General features: G+C 43.1%; 1 protein-coding gene across 1 annotated transcript in view; it reads left to right on the top strand.

The window, feature by feature from the left end:
- ANO4 (anoctamin 4) overlaps nucleotides 1-24,120 on the top strand; it is a 289,216-nt gene that overhangs the window by 118,600 nt on the left and 146,496 nt on the right. The window contains exons 3-4 of the mRNA XM_036251806.1: nucleotides 10,408-10,544; nucleotides 13,093-13,251. Coding sequence (XP_036107699.1) covers nucleotides 10,408-10,544; nucleotides 13,093-13,251 — 296 coding nt within the window. The remainder of the gene's footprint in view (nucleotides 1-10,407; nucleotides 10,545-13,092; nucleotides 13,252-24,120) is intronic.

The following is a 24,120-nucleotide window of genomic DNA, read 5'->3' as shown; positions in this document are numbered from 1 at the left end:
AAATGTCCTAAGATCCATTCCTTCCGGTGTGCCGCAGTGAGCACCGAGAGCTTGGCTTCTCGTGGGTGGGCGGAAAGGGAGGGAAGAGGGAAGGCTGTGTTGTGTGCCTGGGGCACTACCCCTGAGCCACCTGAACTGCAGCCTTGGCAGAGGTCCCCAGCCTAAGGAAGAAACTGATCCTGCAGTGTTCAGGAAACTTTGGAGACTCTGGGGCGGCGGCAGTCTTATCTTCCTGTTTCTTTGTTCCATCACTAGTCCCTTGAGCCAGAGTATGGATTATTATAGTTGCTTAATACATTTTGTTAATTAATGAGTGAATGAATGAATTTCACTGTAGATGTGCAAAGGGGGCAGCTCAGCAGTGGCCAGTGCTGCTTGGAGACCTGAGTGGTTTCTCTAAATGTTCTGCTGTTTACAAAACCTCTGGAACCTTTGTGCAGTCCTGTTATGTGAGGTGGAGGAGTGGGAACATGGGCAATGACTGAAGTGTGACCGTCCACCGAGCCAGAGGGATGAAAACAGGGAGAATGATGTAACTTGATGTAATGATGACAAAACTTTGGGGAAAGTCTTACTCTTGAGTCTGTCTAGTAAGATTCATAGTCTCTGCACATCATCTAAAGATTTGAATGCCTACTTTATTATGTATAATAATTTCTAATGAAATTAGAAACACCCTGCTTTTTAATCACCAAAGTTTTAAAATCCACTGTTTTTTGAGAGATAGATATTTTAAAACATTTAATTCTGAAATTAGATTGAAAATCACATCTTAAAACTTTGCAGTCCATGAAGCAGGCGTGTGTGTGTGTGTGTGTGTGTGTGTGTGTAAGAACATTTATTATATTAGAAATTCATTGACAAATATACCACCATTCAGGTTATACTGAACCTTTTAATTCTCACCTTAAATTATTACCAATGCCCAGCCCTCTGAATAGATACTTCTCCCTCCACTTTGTGTCCCTGTCCACTCCTCCTGCTTTGTCCTTAGTTTTTCTTTTCTTGGTTCCCAGTGTATGCAAATACAGACTGTGGGGACTCTTATTTTTTTTTTTTTAGAAAGTAATTTTTTTTATTGATTTGAGAGAGAAACATTGATTTATTGTTCTACTTATTTATGCATTCATTGGTTGATTCTTGTCCGTGCCCTGACTAGGAATCAAACTCTCAACCTTTGCATATGGGGATGATGCCCTTACCAACTGAGCTACCTGGCCAGGGCCACGTGGGGACTCTTCAGTGGCATTCAGACCCCAGCAGACAGTAGTGTTATAGTCCATTTGGTTCAGATGAAGGAAAGAGAGCAAAGAGCAGAGTGTTCGAAACGAGAGCTGGGAGTTGGCAGGATTGTTGGATGGTTGTTCTGTGGTCGACCCTATGTGTCCACATCATCATATAGCTGTTTCTCCATTGGTGGCTCTCTGTCTGTGCTTCTGTGGCTGAGGACACCGAATCATTTCTCAGTGGCATCCAGTGAGTCCTCATGAATCCAATTTCTTGAGCTCTGATTTATAATTTTTTTTTTTAATTCATGTGGTCATGCTGTTTCAAAGGGAAGGTGGGCGAGAGGGAGGGGCTGACATATATTGAAATAGTCATCTTGTCTGCTAACTCTGCGGTTGACCTCTTTACCTACATTATTGGATTTAATGTTAGAGTCTCTCTGCCTTAATTTCCACATTTGTAAGAGGGAGATAGTTACAGTAAATCTAGGCAAAGCCCTTAGCGCGGCACCTGGCAAGCCCTGGGCAAGTGTTGGCTGCCTCCTCGTCTTCATTCGCGCAACAGTTCTGCAGGGTAAATGGGGTCATCTCCACTTAAAATAGAAAGAAATGAAAGCTTGACTTAAATAACCCAATCTAATAGCTAGTAAGAGGAAGGACTAGCATTTGAACCCAGGCTTGTTGGAATCCAAAGCTCACGCTCCTTCCAGAGAAGGGAAAATTCTGTTCAGTTGATGTTGAGGATTTTGAATGCAGGACATCACTGACCTCTTTTCAAGTCATGAACAGGTAACCAGGGTTATTGAGCCAGGCTTGAGTCAGGCACACAGTTCTGTAAGTATCCCCAGCGCTGGGATAGGCGCCTTCCTTGTCTGTCTTGTTATAGCAGGAATGAAGGGGTCTGTCTTTTCTTTAGAATGAAGTAGTCGGAGAAGATTTTCATAAGACACATGTTGTCCCAGGAACGAGTTCATGATCTTGGCCCCCTTGCAGAGTGCGTTGTGGGCACCCTGTGCTGTCGGCAGCTCTCTGCTTTATAAACAGCATCATTGTTGAGCCAGGAAATGCCAATGAAATTAGTTTTATAATGACCACACATTTTTTTGAATATTTCAAAATATTTCAAGTAAACTTTCTATGGCAGGAAAAAGTGCCTGCTCTCAGATCTGTATCAATGAGGACCCCAGATTTCTCAGCCCAATTTTTCTCTGGGGATGTGTTAATGTAACCATTTAATTGTTGCCATAACAAAGGTTTCCAAACTTTTTACAGCAGGAGAACCAGTTGTTTTTCCCCAAAATATATTCTCACATATAATCTCAATATCTGGGCTGTTCGGGGTGGGGTGGGAGGGGGGAGGGGGGAGGGTTTTGCCCACACAGTTTCCTCCTTACCTCCGCAGTGGTTTCCTGGAGCTCCCGAAAGGGTTCTTTGAAAACCACTGGCTGTATCTTTTGCTGTGCAGAAGCTTTGAGTTTGATGTAGTCCCATGTGTTCATTTTCTCCTTTGTTTCTGTTGCCTTAGGTGATGTATCAGTAAAAATTCTGCTGCGTATAATATCTGAAATTTTGTTGCCTACATTTTCTCCTAGGATTTTTATGGATTTATGAGTCACATTTAAGTCTTTCATCTATTTTGAGTTTATTCTTGTGTCCATGTTTGTAGCAGCACTATTTACAATAGCTAAGATCTAGAAACAGCCCAAGTGTCCATCAGTAGACAAATGGATAAAAAGTAGTGGTACATATACACAATGGAGTACTATGCAGCTATAAGAAAGAAAGATCTCTTATCCTTTGAGACGACATGGAGGGTCCTGGAGAGTATTATCCTAAGCGAAACAAGCCAAGCAGAGAAAGACAAATATCACATGATCTCACTTATTTGTGGAATATAATGAACATAACAGTCTGAGGAATGGGGTAGTCCCAGAGATGTGGAAGTGGGTACAGACTGACGATCCCCAGAAGAGGGGGTGGGGAAGGGAGATGAACCACAGAACTTATATGCATGTATGCATGAACAATGGACATGGACAACAAAGGTGGGGACAAGGTGGGGAGGGAGGGGGAGGGAGAATCAGTAGGGGAGAAAAGGAGAAACATCTGTAATAAAAATAAATTAATTAGAAAAAAGAAAAACACTGGCTGATTGAAAAGGGATAAAGCCAGCTAAGAAAGGATTTATGTCTTTTCCAATTACTTCATTTATTTATTCTGCGTTTTCTAAATTAGTCTCTCTCTCTCTCTCTCTCTCTCTCTCTCTCTCTCTCTCTCTTCTTATTGGTAAACCAGGCAGTCTTTGCCTTAGGGATATTATCAGATTCCTTTGAAGACTAGTGAATGTCTAGAGTCCTAGGCTTGCTAGTGTCTTACAAATGCTGAGTAGTGTTTAGTTTTTTAAATCCCAGCCTAGGGTGCTGAAAGCTGTGCTGAGTCTGAGTGTTTCCCTGAATTTTTAAAAACATCTAATTTGATCTCTTAGCTGAAGTTTAAAACATATCAGATCTGTTGGCTCTGGATGTCAAGTCTAGCTTTACTCAGAACTGTGACAACGTAGTTGTTTGGTGGGTAGATGACTTCCTGTTCTTGAAAGCCTAACATGATTCAAGAATAGCAGAATGCTTTGCAATAGAAAAAAGAAGCCAGTTAGCAATAGCATGGATTTGGGAGTCGGAACCGGGTTAGAATTCGTCTCTGTCACTTTCTAGCTGTGTGGCCAAACTTAGTATCTCTGGAGCTGGCTTCTTTCTCCGAATACCTGTCCCATTAGGTGTTCTGAGGATGAAAGGAGCAAACAGGCCTGCGATTCTTTTTTTAAAATTCTTTTTATATGGTTTTTTAAATTGATTTTTTAGAGAGAGAGAGGAAGGGAGAGAAAGAAACGTTGATGTGAGAGAGAAACAGCAATAGGCTGCCTCCTGCACGCCCCCTACTGGGGATCGAGCCCGCAACCCAGGCAAGTGCCCTGACTGGGAATCGAACCTGGGACCTCTCATGAGAGGACCCTCACTCCACTGAGCCACGCTGGCCTGACAATCCTGGCAATTCTTATCACACAGTCAGCTTTCAATAAATTGTTGTCTGGCCTCACTTTCTTTAAAGTTCATCGCTGAGCCTGAGAAACAAATACTTTTAAATAATCTCACTAAGAGAATTAGAAAAGGAAAGATAACGGTTTATGTAATCTTACAAGTAGCTTTCATTTATTTTAAAATGGATACTAAGTGCCTCCTATTTGCTAGCAATTTTGGAACTACTTGTAAGGGACCCTAGACGTAAATATAAACTTGTTATAAAACAGCCAGGTAAGTGTTCAGATCGAGAGACAAACAATTTTTTTTGCATCCTAAATCATTCCTGAAGGTGTCCTTTTTTTGTTTTTGTTTTTGCATTTTTCCAATGAAACTTTGAGATCGCTATGCAATACCTTCAGAATTCTGAGCATCACGTGTAATATTGCCGAACTCAGGACAAAAGTAGCTTGATGAAGTGGCACTCTGGAGAACAGAGAGACCCGAATGTGCTGCTCAGTCCTCTCCTGTCTTCAGTGACCTCCAATTTCACTTCAGTTCCTCTGCATCTGAAAATACTCAGATCAGAGTGCTCCTGACCTCAAATTCAAGGTGGGGTCGTCCTGCTGCTTTGGGGAAATAGAGAATTAAAGGGAAGAACAGCGAGTCGAACTATTTGATTTTTTTTTTGTTTTTTTTTTTGGTATTTATGTCTTACTCTCTTTTAGACTATTTCTAAAATATATCTACTGTTTTCGTTTTTCGTTGCTTTTACAGCACTTGCTCCTGCTTCCTGGCCCTCTGATTTCTCTGGGATAGGACAGGGGCCAGCAAAAGTAGGTTTACAGTCACAAACACACAAAACACAGTTTATTCTTGTATTACTTTTGAAGTTAATCTTTGCATTATTTTCCACAGGAACAACTGTAAACCTACTTTTGCTCACCCCTGCATTGTGAGTCAGCCCTCAGATCTCTTTGCTATGCCGATTTGGGGGAATTACTCAGACTCTGTTGCTGATTTTTGGTCTTCCCAGACAACTTCAATTTCTTGACCCTCGTTCAGTTATATGCATGCACGTCCCTGCTGTTTTGTTCCCAGGTTTTTTTAGGTTGAGTGTCTGCTGTTTGCAAAACAGAATCGTTTGGGTATCTCCTTTGCTTCCCCAGATGGTATCCAGCTACCCTGACCCGTCTTAGCTGCCCAGTTCTGTTCACACAGCCCTTCCTGAGTCCAAATGCAATGCAGGTCCATTGTTTGGGTCGCCTGAAATTTTTGCATTTTCATTCTCTCTCTTTCTACTCATTCTTCTTCTTTTTTTAACCTTACCCAAGGATATATTTCTATTGATTTTTCACAGAAGGGAGAGAGAGAGAGAGAGAGAAAAAAGAAAAACATTGATGTGAGAAAAACATCAATTGGTTGCCTCCTGTACAGGACTGGACCGGGGATCAAACTCTGAACCTGCTTGGTGTATGGGACGACGCTCCAACCAACTGAGCCACCCGTCTGGGGCTCCCTCCAGTCATTCTTAATCAGCTCCACGGGACATTGGCTCCCTTTCTTATTTAATGGAACCAATAGTACAATTGTTCTAGGCAGGAACTTATCAAACCTATTTTTCTTTGAGAAAAAAGTATAAGGGAGGGGATGGCAACCATTAACAAGTGACCTTATTTGGATGAGGAGTCTGTCTGTGACAGGCATGTGCGTGGATGGCTGGGCTGTGAGCTTGTGAGGACAGAGGCCACGCGGGTCATGGCCAGTACGCGAGCCCAGTTCCTAGCCCAGCACAGCGTCTGCCCATGGTAGGCATGTGATAAATACTTGTTGAATAAATAGATTTTTAAACATTGGTTAACCTCAGAAGTTGGGGGTTGTTTTCTCTTTGAAAAAAAATAATGCAAGTTTGCATCAAAGGACATTGTGGTGTGTTTCTAAAATGTGTCACGCAGTTAAAGCTGGCAGATCAGTTACGACAGTGAAATGCTGACGACGGGCACACGTTTCTTCAGGCTGTGGAATGTTTCCATATTCTACAGCCTTCTTCCTGAGCACGTGTTCGGCTGAGCATCTTCTGACAGCTCAGCATTTCTAATCTCTGCTGCAGCTCTTGACAGTCTGGCGTGTAATCCTGGTGCCTTAATACCACTCACTGTCCTGTAATCACACTGCCACGACACGCCGAGTTCGCTTCAGCGCCCAGGTGGCATCAGCCCCATGATGACTTGCACAGGTGTTTCTGATGGACAGGGATAGGGTTCCGCTCCCTCTCCCCAACTTAGCTGGTCCCTCTAGCGCAGTGGTTCTCGACCTCCCTAATGCCCGACCTTTAACACAGTTCCTCGTGTTGTACGTGGGCACATCTGCACGTGGGCGGACCCACCTGGACACGGACAGAGGAGCAGTGTCTCCGTTCCTAAGACCACAGGAAATATATGTTTTCTAATGGTCTTAGGCGATCCCTGTGAAAAGGTCGTTCAACCCCCAAGGGGTCATATGACCTACAGGTTGAGAACCGCTGCGCTAGAGTCAAACAGCTGGGGCTTTAACGCAGGGCCTTGTTCCTCAGCCTCAGTGCTGTAGGCACTTGGGGCTGGGTAACTATCGTGGGGGCTGCTCTGCGGTGTAGTACGCTCGGCAGCAGCCCAGCCTCTACCCCCTGGTTACTCTTAGCACCGCCCCGAGGACCAAACACGAATCTAGACAATGCTGGATGTCTCCAGGGTGACAGCTTGGTCCAGCTGAGAACCACAGATGGAGAGGACGTTATTGAACCGATTATGCCAGCAACAGAAAGTGATACTGGCAGGAGATGAGCGGGTAATTGTCGTGACAAACGCATAGGGCAGTTCTCATGGATGGATGCGTGGGTGGGTGTTCAGGTTCTCCCAGCCCGAGCCAGCCGCCTGCTTGAGGGTCTCAGGGCCTCTTCAGCTTCCCCCTTTGTCCCTCATCATGTCCCCATCTATCCCTTTTAACAACCAGTCCCTATTTTTTAGACTTAAAAATTTTTTTAAGTATTGTTGATATACAATATTATAATAGATTCAGGTATACAGTATAGTGACTCATCATTTATATACTTTACAGTGTGATCACCTCACTAAGTCTGGTGATCACCTGTCGCTGTGCATACTTATCCCAATATTATTGACTACATTTCTCCTCTGCCTCCTTGTATTGATAAGGCTGGAATGCTAACATAAAGTGCAGGGTCTCAATTTGACAAACCAACATTATTTTTTTGTGGTTCTGCTATGTGTCAGCAACCTGATAATATGTACATTAGCTCATGTAACCCTTCAGCCACCCCAGGAGAGAAGTTTTCTATACCTGTCTCACCAGTGAGAAAACAGGAGCACAGATTCACACGGCTAAGCGGTAGAGTTTAGAATAGTAGGCACATTTTCTGACTTTGATAAAATCATATTTTATCCTGTTGTTCAAATCTAACCAATATCTACTTGAAATTTAATCACTGTCAATGTGAAAATTTAATCAGTATTGACTTGAATCGGTGGCTTGTGAATAAGAGTCGTGTTAGGAGAAACATATATGCCAGGTCCTAGAGCCATAGAAGGTTGGAGAAAAGGCAGATCTCAGACATCAGGACACGTCACCACTCTGAGGTCGTCATTCCATCTTGCAACAGTGTTGAGGGTTTACTCCATTCTGTCCCCCAGTCAAGACAGACAGTATTCCTGCCCTAAAGGAACTTGCATTCTAATAGGGTAAATATCTTACACAAGTAAACACATGAGTAAACAATATGATTACAGGTTGTGGTAAGTGCTGTGAAGAAAATTAGCAATGAGAGGCAATGAATAATAATTGGATTGGGGGGTTTCTTTACATGGGGTGGTCAGGGACGTTGTCTTTGATCTGACGCCTCCCACAACACTGACCACACGGCACTTCTTCAAAAAGTGTTAGTGGCCTTGAGTTACTGGCACAGAACAGACGTTCTTAAACCTTGGTTGTATAAAAAGAACCTTGGTTGTTTTTTTTCTTTGTAGCCTCAGAGTCTAAAAACCTGTAGGAAATGTATTCGTTTTTGTTTGTTGCTGTAACAAATCCACAAACTTAGTGACTCAAAGCAGCACGAATTGATTAACTTAACAGTTCTGTAGGCCAGAAGTTATCATGGCGTCAGCAAGACAGTGTTCCTTCTGGAGGCTCTAGGGGAGAATCTGCTTTTTTTGCCTTTCCTTTCAGAGGCTGCCTGCATCCCTTGGCTTGTGGCTCTCCTCCCTTTTCAAAGCCGGCAGTGTAGCATCTTCCAATCTCTCTCTCATTCTGACCCTCCTGCCTCCTTGTATTTACTTTGGCCCACCCAATAATCCTGGATAATCTCCCCATTTTAAGATCCTTGACTTAATCACGTCTACAAAGTCCTTTTTGCTGTGTGAAGTATCATATTCTCACTTTCCAGGAATTAGGTCACCTTTGGGGGCCATGATTCAGCCTGTCACACTAAGTAATAAATATTTATTTTATTTCCATATCCGCTTTATTTCACAGATGAAAAACTTGCAATAAAACAAATTGCCTAAAATCACTCATTTGGTTACAGCTTTCTGGTCACTCTATCTAAATGCATCATCTTTCTTCTCTCTCTATCTAAACTCAGTTCTTTTCTTTATAGCACTCTATATTTCTTTCTTTGTTTTTTTTTTCTTTTCTTTTTTATCCTTACCCGAGGACATTTTTTTGCATTTATCTTCAGATGGAGTGGGAGGGAGGGGGGGGGGAAGAGAGAGAGAGAAACATCGATGTGAGAGAGACACATCAACTGGTTGCCACCCACATGACGCCACCCGAGGCCCGGGACAAGCTGCAACCAAGGTACATGCCCTTAGGGGGAACTGAACCCAGGACTCTCTGGTCCGCGGGCCAGCACTCGCCAAACTGGCCAGGGCGATTTTATTTTTCTTATCACCACAGGGGCAAGAAGACCTATCACTTGTATTCACCAAGGTATGGCCATCACACATCTCTGTACCTGACACAGTGTGCTTGTTTCTAAAGAGTTTTTGAATGAAAGAAGGGAGAGTCTTTTGTATGCTTAGGTATATAGAGCCCAGTAGCCTACAATTCTGTGTAGTGGCTTCTGACAGGTTAAAAATCCTTCACCACATTTAAAGTGAACTTCAGTATTGGTCCATGATTTGAGTTGGTAGAGAAGGGACTGATACTTGGCACCATACATCCCCACGCAGTAGTGCTAAACTTTTTTTGTTTCTTTTAAAAAAATTTTTTTTAAATCTTCACCTGAGGATATTTTTCCATTGATTTTCAGACAAAGTAGGAGTGAGGGAGGGAGAGAGAGAGGGAACATTGATGTGAGAGGGACACATCGACTGGTTGCCTCCTGCACAACCCAACCAGGGCCAGGGACCGAACCACAACCGAGGTACGTGTCCTTGACCTGGAATCAAACCCTAGACTCTGGTCCGTGGGCCAATGCTCTAACTGCTGAGCCAACCGGCCAGGGCAGGTGCTGACCTGTTGTTTTCAGTGTGCTGCAAGGCTCTGTGCGCTTGAACACGGCACTCTGTATGGGAACTCTGACATCCAGTGCCTTCTGTACTGACTTCATGACTTCAGTCCACGATCAGAGGAGGAAAGAGGCAGAAAATCTAACTGCATGTCTTCACTGCATTGGGTTTTCTCTATTAAGTCTTAAGTAACAAAGGAGGAAGAAAATCACAGTTCTTAGCGCACTATGCAAGTGGCACATTTATGGATTCACTTAGCAAGTTGTAAGGCATTTAAATGGGGGGGGGGGGGATAGGTCATCTCCAGCACAGAGAATGAGTTCTTAGAAGCCTCTAATATCGTACCTTATGCTAAACAACTATGTGAAGGAAAGTTAAACACAACACCTCCTGTTATCAGGGAGGCAAGTTATATTTATATTATAAAGATACTTTACTTTGCTTCACTTTGTCCTTAATCTCACCTAATGAAGACACTGTTTAGACAAACTTGTTTTCCATCTGACATCCTTTTCTCTTAGGAAATAAATACCTGTCATTCAAGGTGTTATTGAAACAATAAAAAAAAAAAAAAATGAAACCCAAGGGAGGTGTCTTCTCTTTCAGTGTTGCTTTTAAGACCCCAGATCCTTAATGCCACTTGTAATATATTTACTTTGGTTCTAGTGGCCAAGGACGTCAATATTCTTTTTGATGAATTAGAAGCTGTCAACAGTCCTTGCAAAGATGACGATTCTCTCCTTCACCCTGGAAACCTGACCAGTACTTCAGATGATGCTAGCAGATTGGAAGCAGGGGGAGAGGTAAGAGAATGTGATTTCTTAAAAAGACAATTTTTGGTCCAGGCGAGCACCTGTAAAGCGATGTCCAAGGGACTGTGTAACGTGACCATCTCATTGAACTGTATGTTCCTGGCAAACGAGGGCGGGTCTTAGATTCTTTGACATCTGCCACGGGTCTGGTGTATCTCAGCAGTCCCAAATCTACCCAGGCTCAAAACAAACCATCGGGGGTCCATCTTATACCTAAAGACATCTTGTTTATACAAAGGAAGAGTCTTTACTCCACCTGTTATTTTAAGAAAATTTACATTCTGAGTGTTACTACTAGGAAAACGGAAGCTTTACAAGGATGGACAAGCTTGTGTAAACCCCCGACGCCTAGAATAGTGACACAGAATGCGCAGCCCTCGGTAGATTGTGGTGCTGGAGCCTCTGTGCGTCTCCATTCACCTGTGTTCTCTGGAAACTCACTGTAATCGCAAATAGACCCATCCGTTCATGTGTCATTTCGGAAAAAGAAGTATTTTGTTAGAGACGTTCACTGTTGCTCGGGTTGTGTTTCACTGGGGTTTAATACCTCTGTATATGCCCCGGGTATAGGCAATAGGAACACAGAACGAGTCATTGAAGTACTGCACATTTCTAATATTGTGTTATTCCAGAGCCAGTTAGCCATTGAAAGGGTGGCAGGGAGGAATGTTTCCTTCCACCAAGTTTCCCAGACTTCTCCCTGCGAACACCACATGCTGCTACTATCCGTGTGTTTTGCTTTTCAAGTCTAATTTTGCCATCATCTTCACACCGATACTTTGCACGCCATGATGTGGACTAACGGAGAGAAGTTGAGTGGGGCCTTGAAAAGCAACTAGTCTCATCCCCTTAATTTAGACGAGGAAACAGTCTCAGGGAGGTTAGGGCTTTGCTAACCCTTCACCCGGTCCCTTGGCCGAAGCCCGATGTTGCAGGCAGGTGCTGAAGTGCTAAAGCCCTTGCTTGGAAATAACTAAGAAAATGTTACTTGGGTAGACTTCTGAGTACCTCTTAAGGGAAGAGTCCAAAACTGCTCAGTGAGAACTGGTCATCCATTGTAAGTGTCTGTTGTAATGGACATTTCCATCCGTCCTGGCTGCGATGTTCTTTCAGATGAGGTTGCGTGCATGGCACTTGTGTGCAAGACTGTGGATCCCAGCACCGGTCTTGGTGGTGGGGCACGTTTGCCTTCTTCCTCCTGGTATCTGGAAAGTGACGTATACTGTGGCCTAGAGGAAAGGTAGCTCCTCCACTTCTACTTGCTGGTTTACAGGCATGTGTTTGACCTTGAGCAGCCTGAGAATCCTGGCTCCAGGCTGGGCAGCCATGCTGATGGTCTCTTTTAGGGTCTTTCCTGATTGCAGCGAGCCCACGGGGTCTGGACAAAAATGACACTGACTGTTTTTGTTCTTTGAATTTTATAGATGTCATCACTGCAAAATGACATTTGTAACTTGTATGTAAGTTAGGAAACATAATAATAAAATCAACACCTTGACTCACCATCCAACTTACCCATTAGAATGGTATTTTTCAAATTACGATGGCAACCTAATTGCAGGTGACTAGCTCCAATTGTTTTTTGATGGAATGGAAAATTAATGTTCATGTGCATGCAAGGAGAAAGAATAGGTATTATTTTGTAAAACTTTCGTCTCAGATATTTTGTGTGTTTATATATATGCACAAATATCACAATGTAAAATGTTTTTCTTATGTGGGAAAAAAAAAAAATTCCTGAAACATTGAACTTGATTATTACTAAAACCATTAAAGCTACTGGTAATCAGTCCTACCAGAGGTACTATCAGAGGTACTATCTTCCTGAATTTGTGTGTTTTTTATTCTCTTGCTCTAAACATAGTTTTACCACATATACATGTAGCCATAACAACTTCTTTTTAGATTTATTTTATTCAGTGCTTTAAAAAAAATGGCATGCTGTATGAAGTCTTCAGTGACTTGTTTTTTTCTGTCAATGTTGTTTTTAAGATTTATCTTATTAGATGCAACTATAGTCCATTCATGTTCAGTGCCGTATAAAGACTCCACTCTATGAATATTACGCAATTTATTTATCTATTTACCTGTTCATGGGCATATGAATTGATTCCAGTTTTTTATTTTCTACACTTCTGCTTCTGAACAATGCTGCTATGAGTATTCATTTACATGTCTCCTTTGCTGCTTTATCAGAATTGTCTCATGTTATGCAAATGTTCAGTTTTACAAGATAATGCCAGTGTTTTCCAGAGTAAGTACATCAGTTTTCCTCTCACTTGTAGAATGTGGGAATTCTCAGCTGCTACATGTTCTTGCCAGCATTTGGTATTGTTAGGTGTCCTAAGTTTTGCCCAATCAATTTAGTGCCTTTTCCAGTTTTTCTTCAGTTTCCTCTTGTTTACATGTTTCAGTAATAAAAATGTAATTTTGATAAAACACAAGAAAAATGCATTTCGTTTTCATTGTTCTTTAACAGTGCTCACCCAAGGCTCAGTTTTTTGAGTGTCTCAAGCTGGTCCTTTCTCTTTGTGTGCAGACAGCGAGGGAGAAAAACAAATCCAATGGACTTTACTTCAGAGACGGAAAGTGTCGGATTGACTACATTCTCGTGTACAGAAAATCCAACCCCCAGACGGAAAAGAGAGAAGTATTTGAAAGAAATATCAGAGCAGAAGGATTACAAATGGAAAAAGAGGTAATAGTTGGCTTGGGTGAGGAAAAATATACATCTGTTCCTATCAAGCAAAAAGCAGTGACTCATCATGTTAGCTGGAGGTTTTATTTGGTCCGAGTTTGCAGTGTTTGGGGAATGTCCCAGCAGTTACTTGCACAGCACAGTGTGCCTTGCGAGCATTTTAATGCCAAATGATTTCGTGAAAATCAAAACGCTCTATTCCAATGGAATTGATTGTTTCAAAGGGTTATAATGTATCTGACTTCCTTCATCCGCTGTCTCTCTGTCTCTGTGAATGGAGTGTTCTAGACTCATGGATTAATGACAACTTTGGATAAAATGCATCGCCCCACACTGGAGGCTATTTTTACATAACAAGTTTGGGCATTCCTCACTCACCAATGGAGACGGGCCGATTTTGACCCAAACTGGAACTTACAAAATGATTCTAGTTTTAAAAAACATGCAGGCTGTTTTTCATCATGTTCCCAAACTTAAGCGACATCTTTCAGTATTCTCTCTCCCCCTTCCCTCCTTCCTCTTTGCATGGGGAGTTTTAAGAGAAATTTAGTGAGGAAGGTACAAGGGGTCCTGCCAGGTCTCTGTTAATAACCCACAATGAGACTGTTGTGCACCCAGAAATACTGTGTGCGTGTGTAGAACTTAGTCCTGGTGGGTGGATTATGTAACTCTTCTCAGATTGTCCCTAAAAATTGTACAAAGATTCCAGAGCTTTTCATAGTCAATAAGAAGCACACGGGCAGTTAAAATTTTTGTGTGTGTTTCTGATTCTGCTCCTCGAGGCCGAGGGGCTACATCTCTGAACCCAGGCCTCCAGGTTTTGCCTTGCAGGGTGCAGGTTGCGTGCTGAGCTTGGGGCCCTTCAGATGAAAGGGCTTTTTCCAGCTCTGTCAGACTGGTCTCGACCCTTGAGGATTTAAAAAACAAGCAGTGTTTGTTCTAGAGTCTCTTCAAAGAGAGTTAGGAAACCGGCGAGATGAGTGTGGTCTGCAAGGTCTCACTCTGAGGAAAGTGGAACCACATTGCTCAAAAGACTGTCTCCGGTGCAAGTTCCCCTGGAGCCACAGACAGAATTGAACGTGCTGCTGTTTTTCATTTTTGTCGGGTTCCAGAAAATCTTTCTTGTATCCGTTAAACATATATTTTTTTTATTTATTTATTTTTATCCTCACCCAAGGACATTTTTCCATTTTTTGTTCAGGTAGAGTGGGAGGGAGAGAGAGGAACAGAGAGAGAGAGAGAAACATCGACGTGAAGGGACACATCGAGTGGCCGCCACCCGCACAACCGACCAGGGCCGGGGACAAACTGCAACCGAGGTACGTGCCCTTAGCGGGAACCGAACCCGGGTCTCTCAGGACCGCAGGCCGACGCTCTAACCGCTGAGCCAAACCGGCCAGGGCCGTTAAACATATATATGTATATATATATATTTTTTATCCTCACCCGAGGACAATTTTCCATTTTTTGTACAGACAGAGTGGGAGGGAGAGAGAGAGAGAAACATTGATGTGAAAGGGACACATCGAGTGGCTGACACCCGCACGATCAACCAGGGCCGGGGACAAACTGCAACCAAGGCACATGCCCTTAGCGGGAACCGAACCCGGGTCTCTCCGGACCGCAGGCGGGCGCTCTAACCGCTGAGCCAAACCGGCCAGGGCCGTTAAACATATTTTTGATAAATCTTGTTCTTTTAGTGCTTATAGAGGCAAATGTACACTCTCTTTTCTTAACATTATTAGTGCATTTATTATTTTTTTTTACCATAAAAATGGATGCCTTCATCTTTTATTCTTATTGCTAAATTTCAGGGTTTTCATATAAAGAAATAAAAGCTCTGAATTGCCACGCGATCCTATATAATGTCAGTCCTTTTTCTGATCCATTCTGACTCTTTCAAAACTTTGAGTCCCATCAAAACTAGGTAGCTTCATTCAACTGATGAAAGATTTATGTTTTAAGTTTCATGACTGTTTTCACCAATCCTGGGGTTTCTTCTACATAGGTCTTTACAATGTCATTTCATGACTTATTAGTTAAAACTCAAAAAGCCTAATACTTTTTCACACACATTACTACGGAGATGACAAATCTCCCACACACCTCAGATACCTAGACTACAGTCTCCATCTGTCGGAATTAGGGCCGGTAGCGGACGAGGATTATTCTGCCCTTTATTATGTAGTTGTGCTGACCACGGTGTGATGATGAACTGCTTTCATGATTGTGGCTGTACACAAGATCATTCTGTTTGGTTACAAGCCACAGTTCTTAATGTATTTATTTTAACGTATACTAGGGGGGAAAACAGTGGTTGGAAAAAAGGTGATGTCAACATATGGCAAAACTTCATAAAAACATTCTAAGCGTCTCTTCCTCCCCTTGCCTCCAAAGGCTCTTTTCTGAGCATCAGCCTCCCTATTCTCCTCTATCCCACAAGCTTCTCTCCACTCCCAACAGCGAAGGACCTTCTTCCTCAGTAGCCTTTCCCACCGCCCGGTTCCCGTCTTCCTACCGCCCACACCCTTTGCACAGCTGGCTGTCAGCCTGCCTCCGAGCTCCACTCTGCACCCTCGCGGCCTCAGCAGCTCAGCAGGAAGAGGGACCTGTGCAGGTTAGAAAACAGCAGAGCATTACAGAAAATTTTATTTCCACCTGCCACAGATAATTAAAATAATGCTCCTTGGTTGAACAATAAACCAGTAGCTACATGGCATTATTAGCTTTAGAAACCATCAGAAACCCTCTTATTTCAATCAAGTGTTTTCTAAACGGCTGCAATGGAGAGACCGTTTTAATGGCTATTTCAGCTTCTGGAAGTTACTTCAACCTTTTATACACAAAACAAAGAACTTAATTCAAGTGGAAAAGCAAAAAAGAAAATCCAGGAGTTCTTGTACATCTGAAATGATTAACACAAAGTACATTTTGTGAATTGCTAGTCTCTTCTTCATTTGCTCTGTATCTTGATGTCCAAAAATTATGGAAGACCTGCTGTATAGACTCAGAGGTTTATGCTTCCAGATGGGCAAAGGCAGGCTCTGTAGTCCACAGTCTGGCAGGAAGAGAATCCTTACCTTTTAACATTGAATGTCAAGGAGCACAGCTAGGAGAATCTTCATTTCATGATAAAAGTGAGGACATAGTCACATTGAATTTTCTTAGAGCCGTTGCCCCAGCCTGGCTGGTCAGCAGGTACACGCTCCCTCTGGCCCCTGGCTCTTTAATACCCTGTCACTCACATGGGCCCAGGGAAAGCAAAAGGACAGCGACATTCCCGAATCAAGTATTATTGCCAAGTGATTTGCTTCTTAGTGTCTGTCTGTTTAGATTCCCTTCCTAGAGGGACACGCATATAGGTGAACCCACATTTTCTGTTTTAGATATAGTTCATTTTTAATTTATGCCCATCGTGACCACTTTCCGTACAAATCATGGAAGACCTTTAAATTATTTAGAATGTGTGAATAGCAGTTGTATTGATGGAGCAGATTCTTCCTCTTTAGAATCATGCAGAACGTGGGAGAAAACCCACATCATTACAGTCATTACAAAATAACTGTAATTAGATAAATCATACCATCTTGATGATAGTTCATTCATTCAGCAAATATTTATTGCACACTCTTTCTATGCCAGGCATGGCTCTACACACTAAGAACTCAGTAATAAATAAAACAGATAAAAATCTCTGCCCTGTTGGAATTTATGTACAAAGTAAATAAGTAAATATATATAAAATATTAGTAATTGCTAAGGAGCAGAAAGTAAAACAGGAAGTGTTGAGAGGGCCTTACAATTTTATAAAAAGTTGGCAAAGGTGATTCTCTCTTCCAGGGAAAGAGAACAGCAAGTGCAAAGGTCCTGAGGCAGGAACATGCCTGGGGAGTTCATGGAACAGTGAGGGGGCTAGTATGACAGGGGTTGACTGAGCAGGGTGGAGAATAGTAAGAAATCACACCAGTGAGACAATGGAAACCAGTTGACATCAGGCCTTAGTGGTCACAGGGGATCTTCAGCTTTTCTCTGAGTGATATAAGAAATCCTTGGACAGTTTTGAGCAGAAGCATGACAAGATCTGGTTTATTGTATTAGGGTCACTCTGGTTGCCCGGTGTTATTAGACGGGGGGAATAGTAAAGGAGGCATGGGCAGAAGCAGGGATATCAGTTAGGATATTTTTGCATGAATCCAGGAAAGAGATGATGGTGGCTTGGAGAAGCGCCCAGCAGAGGAGATGTTGAGAAGAGCAGGATGTAGAGCTTCTGGGAATTGCAAACAGATTGAACAAGTTTTGCAAGAGAGTACAGTCATAGGCTATTCACGTGCCGCATGCTATTCATGTACAGAGTTGAACAAAAGAAGTTGCCGTTTACAGGGATGCAGAGAGGACTGAGTCCCCTTGTAGACATGTTAAGTTTGAGGTGTCCTAGTGGTGGTGAAGTTGAGTAGAAGAGTCTGGAAGATAGGGAGAGATCTGGACTAGAAGTACACATTTAGATGAGATCACCAAAGGAACAGCTACAAATGGAAAAGAACTCCAAATACTGAGCTGTGTCATGAATTTGGAGGACAGAGGAGTCAGCAGAAAGGAGCTTGAAGGAAACCCAGAGGGTATGGTGCCTGGAGGAGAGTGTTTCAGGAGAGAGGGGATGATTGATTGTGTCAGATGCTGCTGATGGGCTGAGTGAGATCAAGACTGGAAAGTTAGCTGTTGAATTTAGCAATGTGGAGGGTTTGGTTGAGCTGGGCAAGAGAAATTATCCTGGAGAAGTGGAAGTAAAAACATGGTTAAAGAGTGTTCAAGAAATAATGGGAGGAAAGAAATTAGAGACAGAAAATATAAATCGTTTTTCCAAGGAGGTTTACTATAAAATAAGAGAAAGAAACGGGTGATAACTGGAGTAAGAATTTGGGTCACGAAAGAGTTCTTTCTATTTAAGAAATAACTCCATGCTTTCCTGCTAATAGAAATCATTTATTTGGGAGGGAAAATTGATGTAGAAGAGCGAAGGGAAAAAGTTTGGCGCAAAGTCCTTGAAGCAATAAGAAAAGAATGAATGACAAGTTCCTCCCAACGCACAGACCCACCTGCCTGCATCTGTGCCCACAGGTGCAGCCTTCCCTCTGCTGCTAAGGATGCCCGGCCATGCTTCTAGCTACGGCCTTTGCTTTGGGACCAAGACCCCATCCTCTCAGTCCTACTCAAGGACATGGCTCCAAAAGACATAGAGTAAGCTTTAAAAACAGAAACGCAGAAAATAATCGCTATGTCGAAACGGTTTGTTTCTGTTTGCACTCATCTCTCAGAAGGACTGGAAAATCTAACCAATAAACATACACACAGCATTCAAGGTTGGGCATCTTGGCCATTTTTCTTTGCGACGATGACAAAATAGTATTAGAAGATTCACTCTTGCATTTACTAATCACTTACTATTATCATCCCCATTGGACAGATGAGACCGTTGAGACAAAGCAGTAACTTGGCCCAGGCGAGAAGGCCAGAACTAAAGCCAGGATTAAAACCCGAACATACTCTTTAGCCCCGTGTGGTGTTGATTCCTGGTCTCGACAGGTGACTCTCGGGATTGAAGAGGTCAGTAGGCAGGCTGAGGAGACAGGTCGAGTTACGAGAAGGAGAAGGAACCGGGACAATTGGGCTGCATAATGAAGCCGGCTGCTTTCTAACCTCCAGCTCTCGTGCACTTTGGTGGACAGTAGCCGTGGACTTGAATCTTGGTACAATCACGTACGAGCTGAGAAGTCGTAAGCAGTTTATTAAACTTTTCTGGAGCTCAGTTCCCCCCTTTAAAAATAAAATTGTGTTTTTATTGACTTATTTTTTTTTTTTAGAGAGATATAGAAACATCTATGTGAGAGAGAAACATTGATCAGCTGCCTCCTGCACGCCCCCCACTGGGGATCGAGCCTGCAACCCGGGCCCTGTGCCCTGACTGGGAATCGAACCAGGGCCTCTCAGTCCATAGGACAACGCTCAATCACCTGAGCCACACTGGCCAGGCAGTTTCGACGTTTTTAATAATGAGGATAATATTATTTACCATGGACTATGTGAGGATTAAATGAGTCCACACAGGTGAACGCATTGTACTGTTTAGATCCTTGTTTCTGATTTCACCTAACCTTTCATTTCACCTTCTCTTTATGGCGAGTGATATTGATGTTTCCAGTTATGACTGTGATAGAAAAGTTCCTTGTGAAACAAATAATTATATTAAAAGGTGAGGCAATTTAAGGAAATATAGGAAATTGAAATATTATAGGTGACGTACAAATTTGGCAGAAATTGAAAGGCACAGATGATTGAGGTCTTACTTGGCGAGTGGTTGTGGAGGCCAGACCCTCGAGTCTGCCATCTGGTTTCCACACCTTTGTGTAGTTTCCTCCCCTGGAGCGCAGACATAATCTGTGACTTGCTTTTAACCAATAGAATGTGGCAGATGTAGGGGGATGTCACTTCTGTGATTATGTGGTAGTATATATGATCCTGTCTCAGCCGAGTGGTGTGAGAGACACTCTCCTATGTTGTGAGACAGTCCATAAAGGGAGCCCCGTGCAAAGAAGGGTGGGGTGGCCTCTTGTCCCTGAGACTTGCCCCTAGCTGACAGCCAGCAAGAAAATGGGGACCTCACTCCTACAACCACAGGGAAATTCATTCTGCCAACAACTGAGGGATTGTGGAAGCTGGTCTGTCCACAGTTGAGCCTTCTGATGATACTGCAAATATACCAGGACCTATGTTGCAGCCTGGTGACTCCCTGAGCAGAGGACCCAGCTAAACTGTGCCCGGATTCCTGATTTACAGAAACTGTGAGATCACTAATATGTTGTTTTAAGCCTCTAAATTTGTGGTAATCTGTTATGCAGCAATAAGTAATTGACACAGTATTTAAGAATCTGGGATTAGACATTCTGTGTGTTCATTTGTTTCCAAAATTAAATGCTGCATGCTCTTGGGAAAGCTAGCCCATCTGCAAAATGAAGCTAATAATGAGATCTGTTTCATGGGTTATTATGATAATTAAATGAGATAATTCATAGTAAGTGTTAATTGCTACCTGTCATATTATAAGCATTTACTAAATCTTTATTATTATCATCATTATAGTTATCCTAACAGCTGAATACAGTGCATTAGCATTTTACTTTTAAAATGGTTTTTCAAGACAAACTTTTAAGAAAAATTTTCTTACAGTTTAAAAATCCCTTAAGATGTAACCATTAGGAATAGCAACTTCCACTGACCCTATATTGCTGGTGTCTGTGCATGAATGGGATTAATGAGTATCTTTAAAGCTCTTGGAAAAACTCAGAATACATTAGGTCACAAGTTTAGCATTGTCAAGGTTCAGACATTTCTCTTCTTTTAGAAGATTTGGTTTGGATGTATCAGGCATGAATTTATAGATCCACCCAAAACTAAAACAAAACAGCTTTATTTAATCGCCCGACCTAGTCTTGCTTCTCCCTATTCCAGAGAAAACCTCACAAAGACGACCCCATTCAAAGTGATCCTCTAATCCAGGTCCTTCTCTGCCATCACTTCCCGCCTGTATTGCCTTTCCCGTTGTCATCCCAGCTTGTTGCTGGAGGTGCTGTCTGAGGAGCCAGATCTTTGAGAATATGGGGAGGAGAGAACCAGGAACTCCTTCCTTCCTTCACCATTAACGGCAATAATGCGTGTCTAAAAGAAATGGATGTCAGGACAAACCACACTATGCCAATTCCTGCCCGTTAGTGCTTTCCGGCCCCAATGAGAGGCTTGACCTTCTCCTCTTAGTTACCTCCCCTTTCTCCTATGCCACCCATTGGGTCACCAAGGGTCCCAGGCTGGCGTGAAGAGAAAGGAAAGTTAAGACTTCCGGGTGGCGGTATCGCCTCCTCCCACAACCACATCCAGTTACAACTAAACTGCAGAACAACCATCATTCAGAACCGCCTGATATCAAGCTGAGTGGAAGTCCTACGACTACGCAATAAATAAGAAGCCACATCGAGACTGTAGGTGAGGTGGAGGCGCAGACAGGCTGGTCCACACCCACGTGTGGTAAATAAAAATCAGGAGGGATACCTGGGCTGTGAAGGTCATCCCTGGGGAGCAAGGGGTCCCTGTCCCACACCAGGCACCCAGCTCTGGGTTCCAGTGCCAGGAAGAGGAGTCCCCATAACTTCTGGCTGTAAAAACCAGCTGGAACTGAGGCTCAGGGAGGCTGAGGCTTCTAGTGCCCCAGGCAGCTCCTCTTAAAGGGCTGCGCACAGACTTACTCGGACTCACACCCTTCAGGCTCCAGCACAGGGGAGGCAGCTTGAAAAGCACCAGAGACATATGGGAAGAACTGAGTTGTTTGGCGTTGGGATGAGAGCTGTAGGGCAGCTTCCCCCCTCCTCTTCTAGATTTGCTGGCAGAGGCCGTTGTTCCTTTGATGAGCCCTTTCCCCACAGACCAGCAGACAGCCACCATATCTGGACTCCAGCAACCTGGCTCACATGTTCGCCCGCCCTGGTGATTCCCTAGGCCCCGCCCTGGTGATTCCCTGAGGCCCCGCCCCACCCAACTTTCAGGCCCACCCAAGCTGTTTCCAGTGGCTTTACCATAGGATTGGCCTTTCTTTTCTCCTGCTTCAGATTTTCCTAAATTCTCTCAAACAAGCAGCATCTGGCCTCAGAAAGCCCCATACCTCTCACTAAGTGGCCCCAGGTTTGGCACTAGGAGCAGCCAGCCTTGGTTCACAGCTTGGCTTTGCCTGGGCACCTCCAAGCCCAGCACAAGAAGCAGCTGTCTCCAGATCACTTTGTAGCTTATGCCTGGTGGCCCTGGGTAGAACACAGGCAGTGGCTGGTTGACCTTTCCCCAGAGTCAGCACCTCCAGTGGATAACTTCAGACCATGGCGAAGTACCACCACCCAACCACCTCCACAAGCGACACACTCAAGGAGTGGACTCAGTGGGTACCAGAGCCCTGCTGAAGTAAGTCTTGCTCTGTGTGGTGGGCCCCTACACAGCTGATCCTCCAAGGTAGTCAGAGGTCAGTGGGCAGTGGGCAGTGGGCACAGCCAGTCCTTGCAGCTGATCAGCCTGAGTAAAACCCTCTCACTGACGTGCCAACAGCAATCAAGACTCAATTACAACAGAAGAATGTACAGTCTACAAAAGGGGTATACCTCGAGGGCCCAGCTGGGGTGATCAGGGAGATATGCCTTTGGACCCTACAGGACACCTACTATCGCAAGCCACATAGAAAACCTAGGAAACATAATATCTCTACCACATACATAGAAACAAACACAAGGAGGCAGACAAAATGAGACAAAGAAACAGGTCCCAAATGAAAGAACAGAATAAAACTCCAGGAAAAGAACTAAATGAAATGGAGATAAGCAATCTAATAGAGGCAGAGTTCAAAACACTGGTTATAAGGTTACTCAATGAACTTAGTGAGGGCCACAAGAGCATGAAAAAAGACCAGTCAGAAATGAAGAATGCACAGTCAGAAATGAAGGAGGTACTAACTGAAATAAAGAATAATTTACAGAGAATCAATAGTAGAGTAGGTAAAGCCAAGAAGTAAGCCATTGATTTGGAATATAAGGAAGCAAAAACTACCCAATCAGAACAGCAAAAAGAAAAAAGAATTTCTAAAAATTAGGACAGTGTAAGGAGCCTCTGGGACAACTTCAAGCATACCAACATTTGCATCATGGGGGTGCCAGAGGAGAAGAGAGAGAGCAAGAAATTAAAAAACTATTTGAAAAATTTATGACAGAAAACTTTCCTAACTTGGTGAAGGAAACAGAATACAAGTCCAGGGAGCACAGAGAGTTCCAAACAAGATGAACCTGAAGAGGCCGACACCAAGACACATCATAATAAAAATGCAAAATGTTAAAGACAAAGAGAGAATCTTAAAAGCAGCAAGAGAAAAGCAATTAGTTACCTACAAGAGTGCTCCCATAAGACTGTCAGCCGATTTCTCAAAAGGTAATTTGCAGGCCAGAAGGGAGTGGCAAGAAATACTCAAAGTGATGAAAAGCAAGAATCTACAACCAAAATTACTCTGTCCTGCAAAGCTTTCATTTAGAATTGATGGACATATAAAGAACTTCCCAGACAAGCAAAAGCTAAAGGAGTTCATCACCACCAAACCAGTATTATATGAAATGTTGACGGATATGCTTAAAGAAGAAGATAAAAAATATAAACAATTCAATTGCAATAAATACATATCTATCAACAATTGAATGTACAAAAAAAAAAAGTGAACAAGCAGAACAGAAACAGACTCATAGATACAGTGAACTTTGTTGGTTGCCAGATAGGAGGAAGACTGGGGGAAATAGGTGAAAAAAGTGAAGGAATTAAAAAGTAACAATTGGTTGTTAGACTGACAAACCTCAAAGGGAAGGGGGGAGGGGGATGGGAAGAGATAAACTAAAGAACTTATGTGCATATATGCATAACCAATGGACACAGACAATAGCGTGGGGAAGGGGGGGAGTGGGGAGGAAGGGGATCTATAGGGGAAAAAGGAAGGACATCTGTAATCATTCAACAATAAAGATAAGTTTAAAAAAAATTAAAAAGTAGAAAGGAAAGTTAAGGATAGTCCTATGCAAAGAGGTAAGAACGGAGGTTTTCTTCTGATCAGGAAAGCTCTGGAGATTCCTTGAGGGACTCTGTCTTAGTGTGTTCAGGCTGCTGTAACAAAATACCAGACTGGGTGGCTTATAAACAGAAGTTCATCACCCACAGGTCTGGAGACTAGGAAGTCCAAGATCAAACCACCCACAGATTCATTGCCTGCTGAGGACCACTTTCTGGTGCATAGGCCACCCCTGCTCTGTG

Source organism: Molossus molossus, unplaced genomic scaffold (genome assembly GCF_014108415.1).
Source record: "Molossus molossus isolate mMolMol1 unplaced genomic scaffold, mMolMol1.p scaffold_m16_p_10, whole genome shotgun sequence".
Taxonomy (NCBI): Eukaryota; Metazoa; Chordata; class Mammalia; order Chiroptera; family Molossidae; genus Molossus; species Molossus molossus.
Note: the sequence above shows the minus strand (reverse complement) of the source record. Positions and strands in the feature narration are given on the sequence as shown.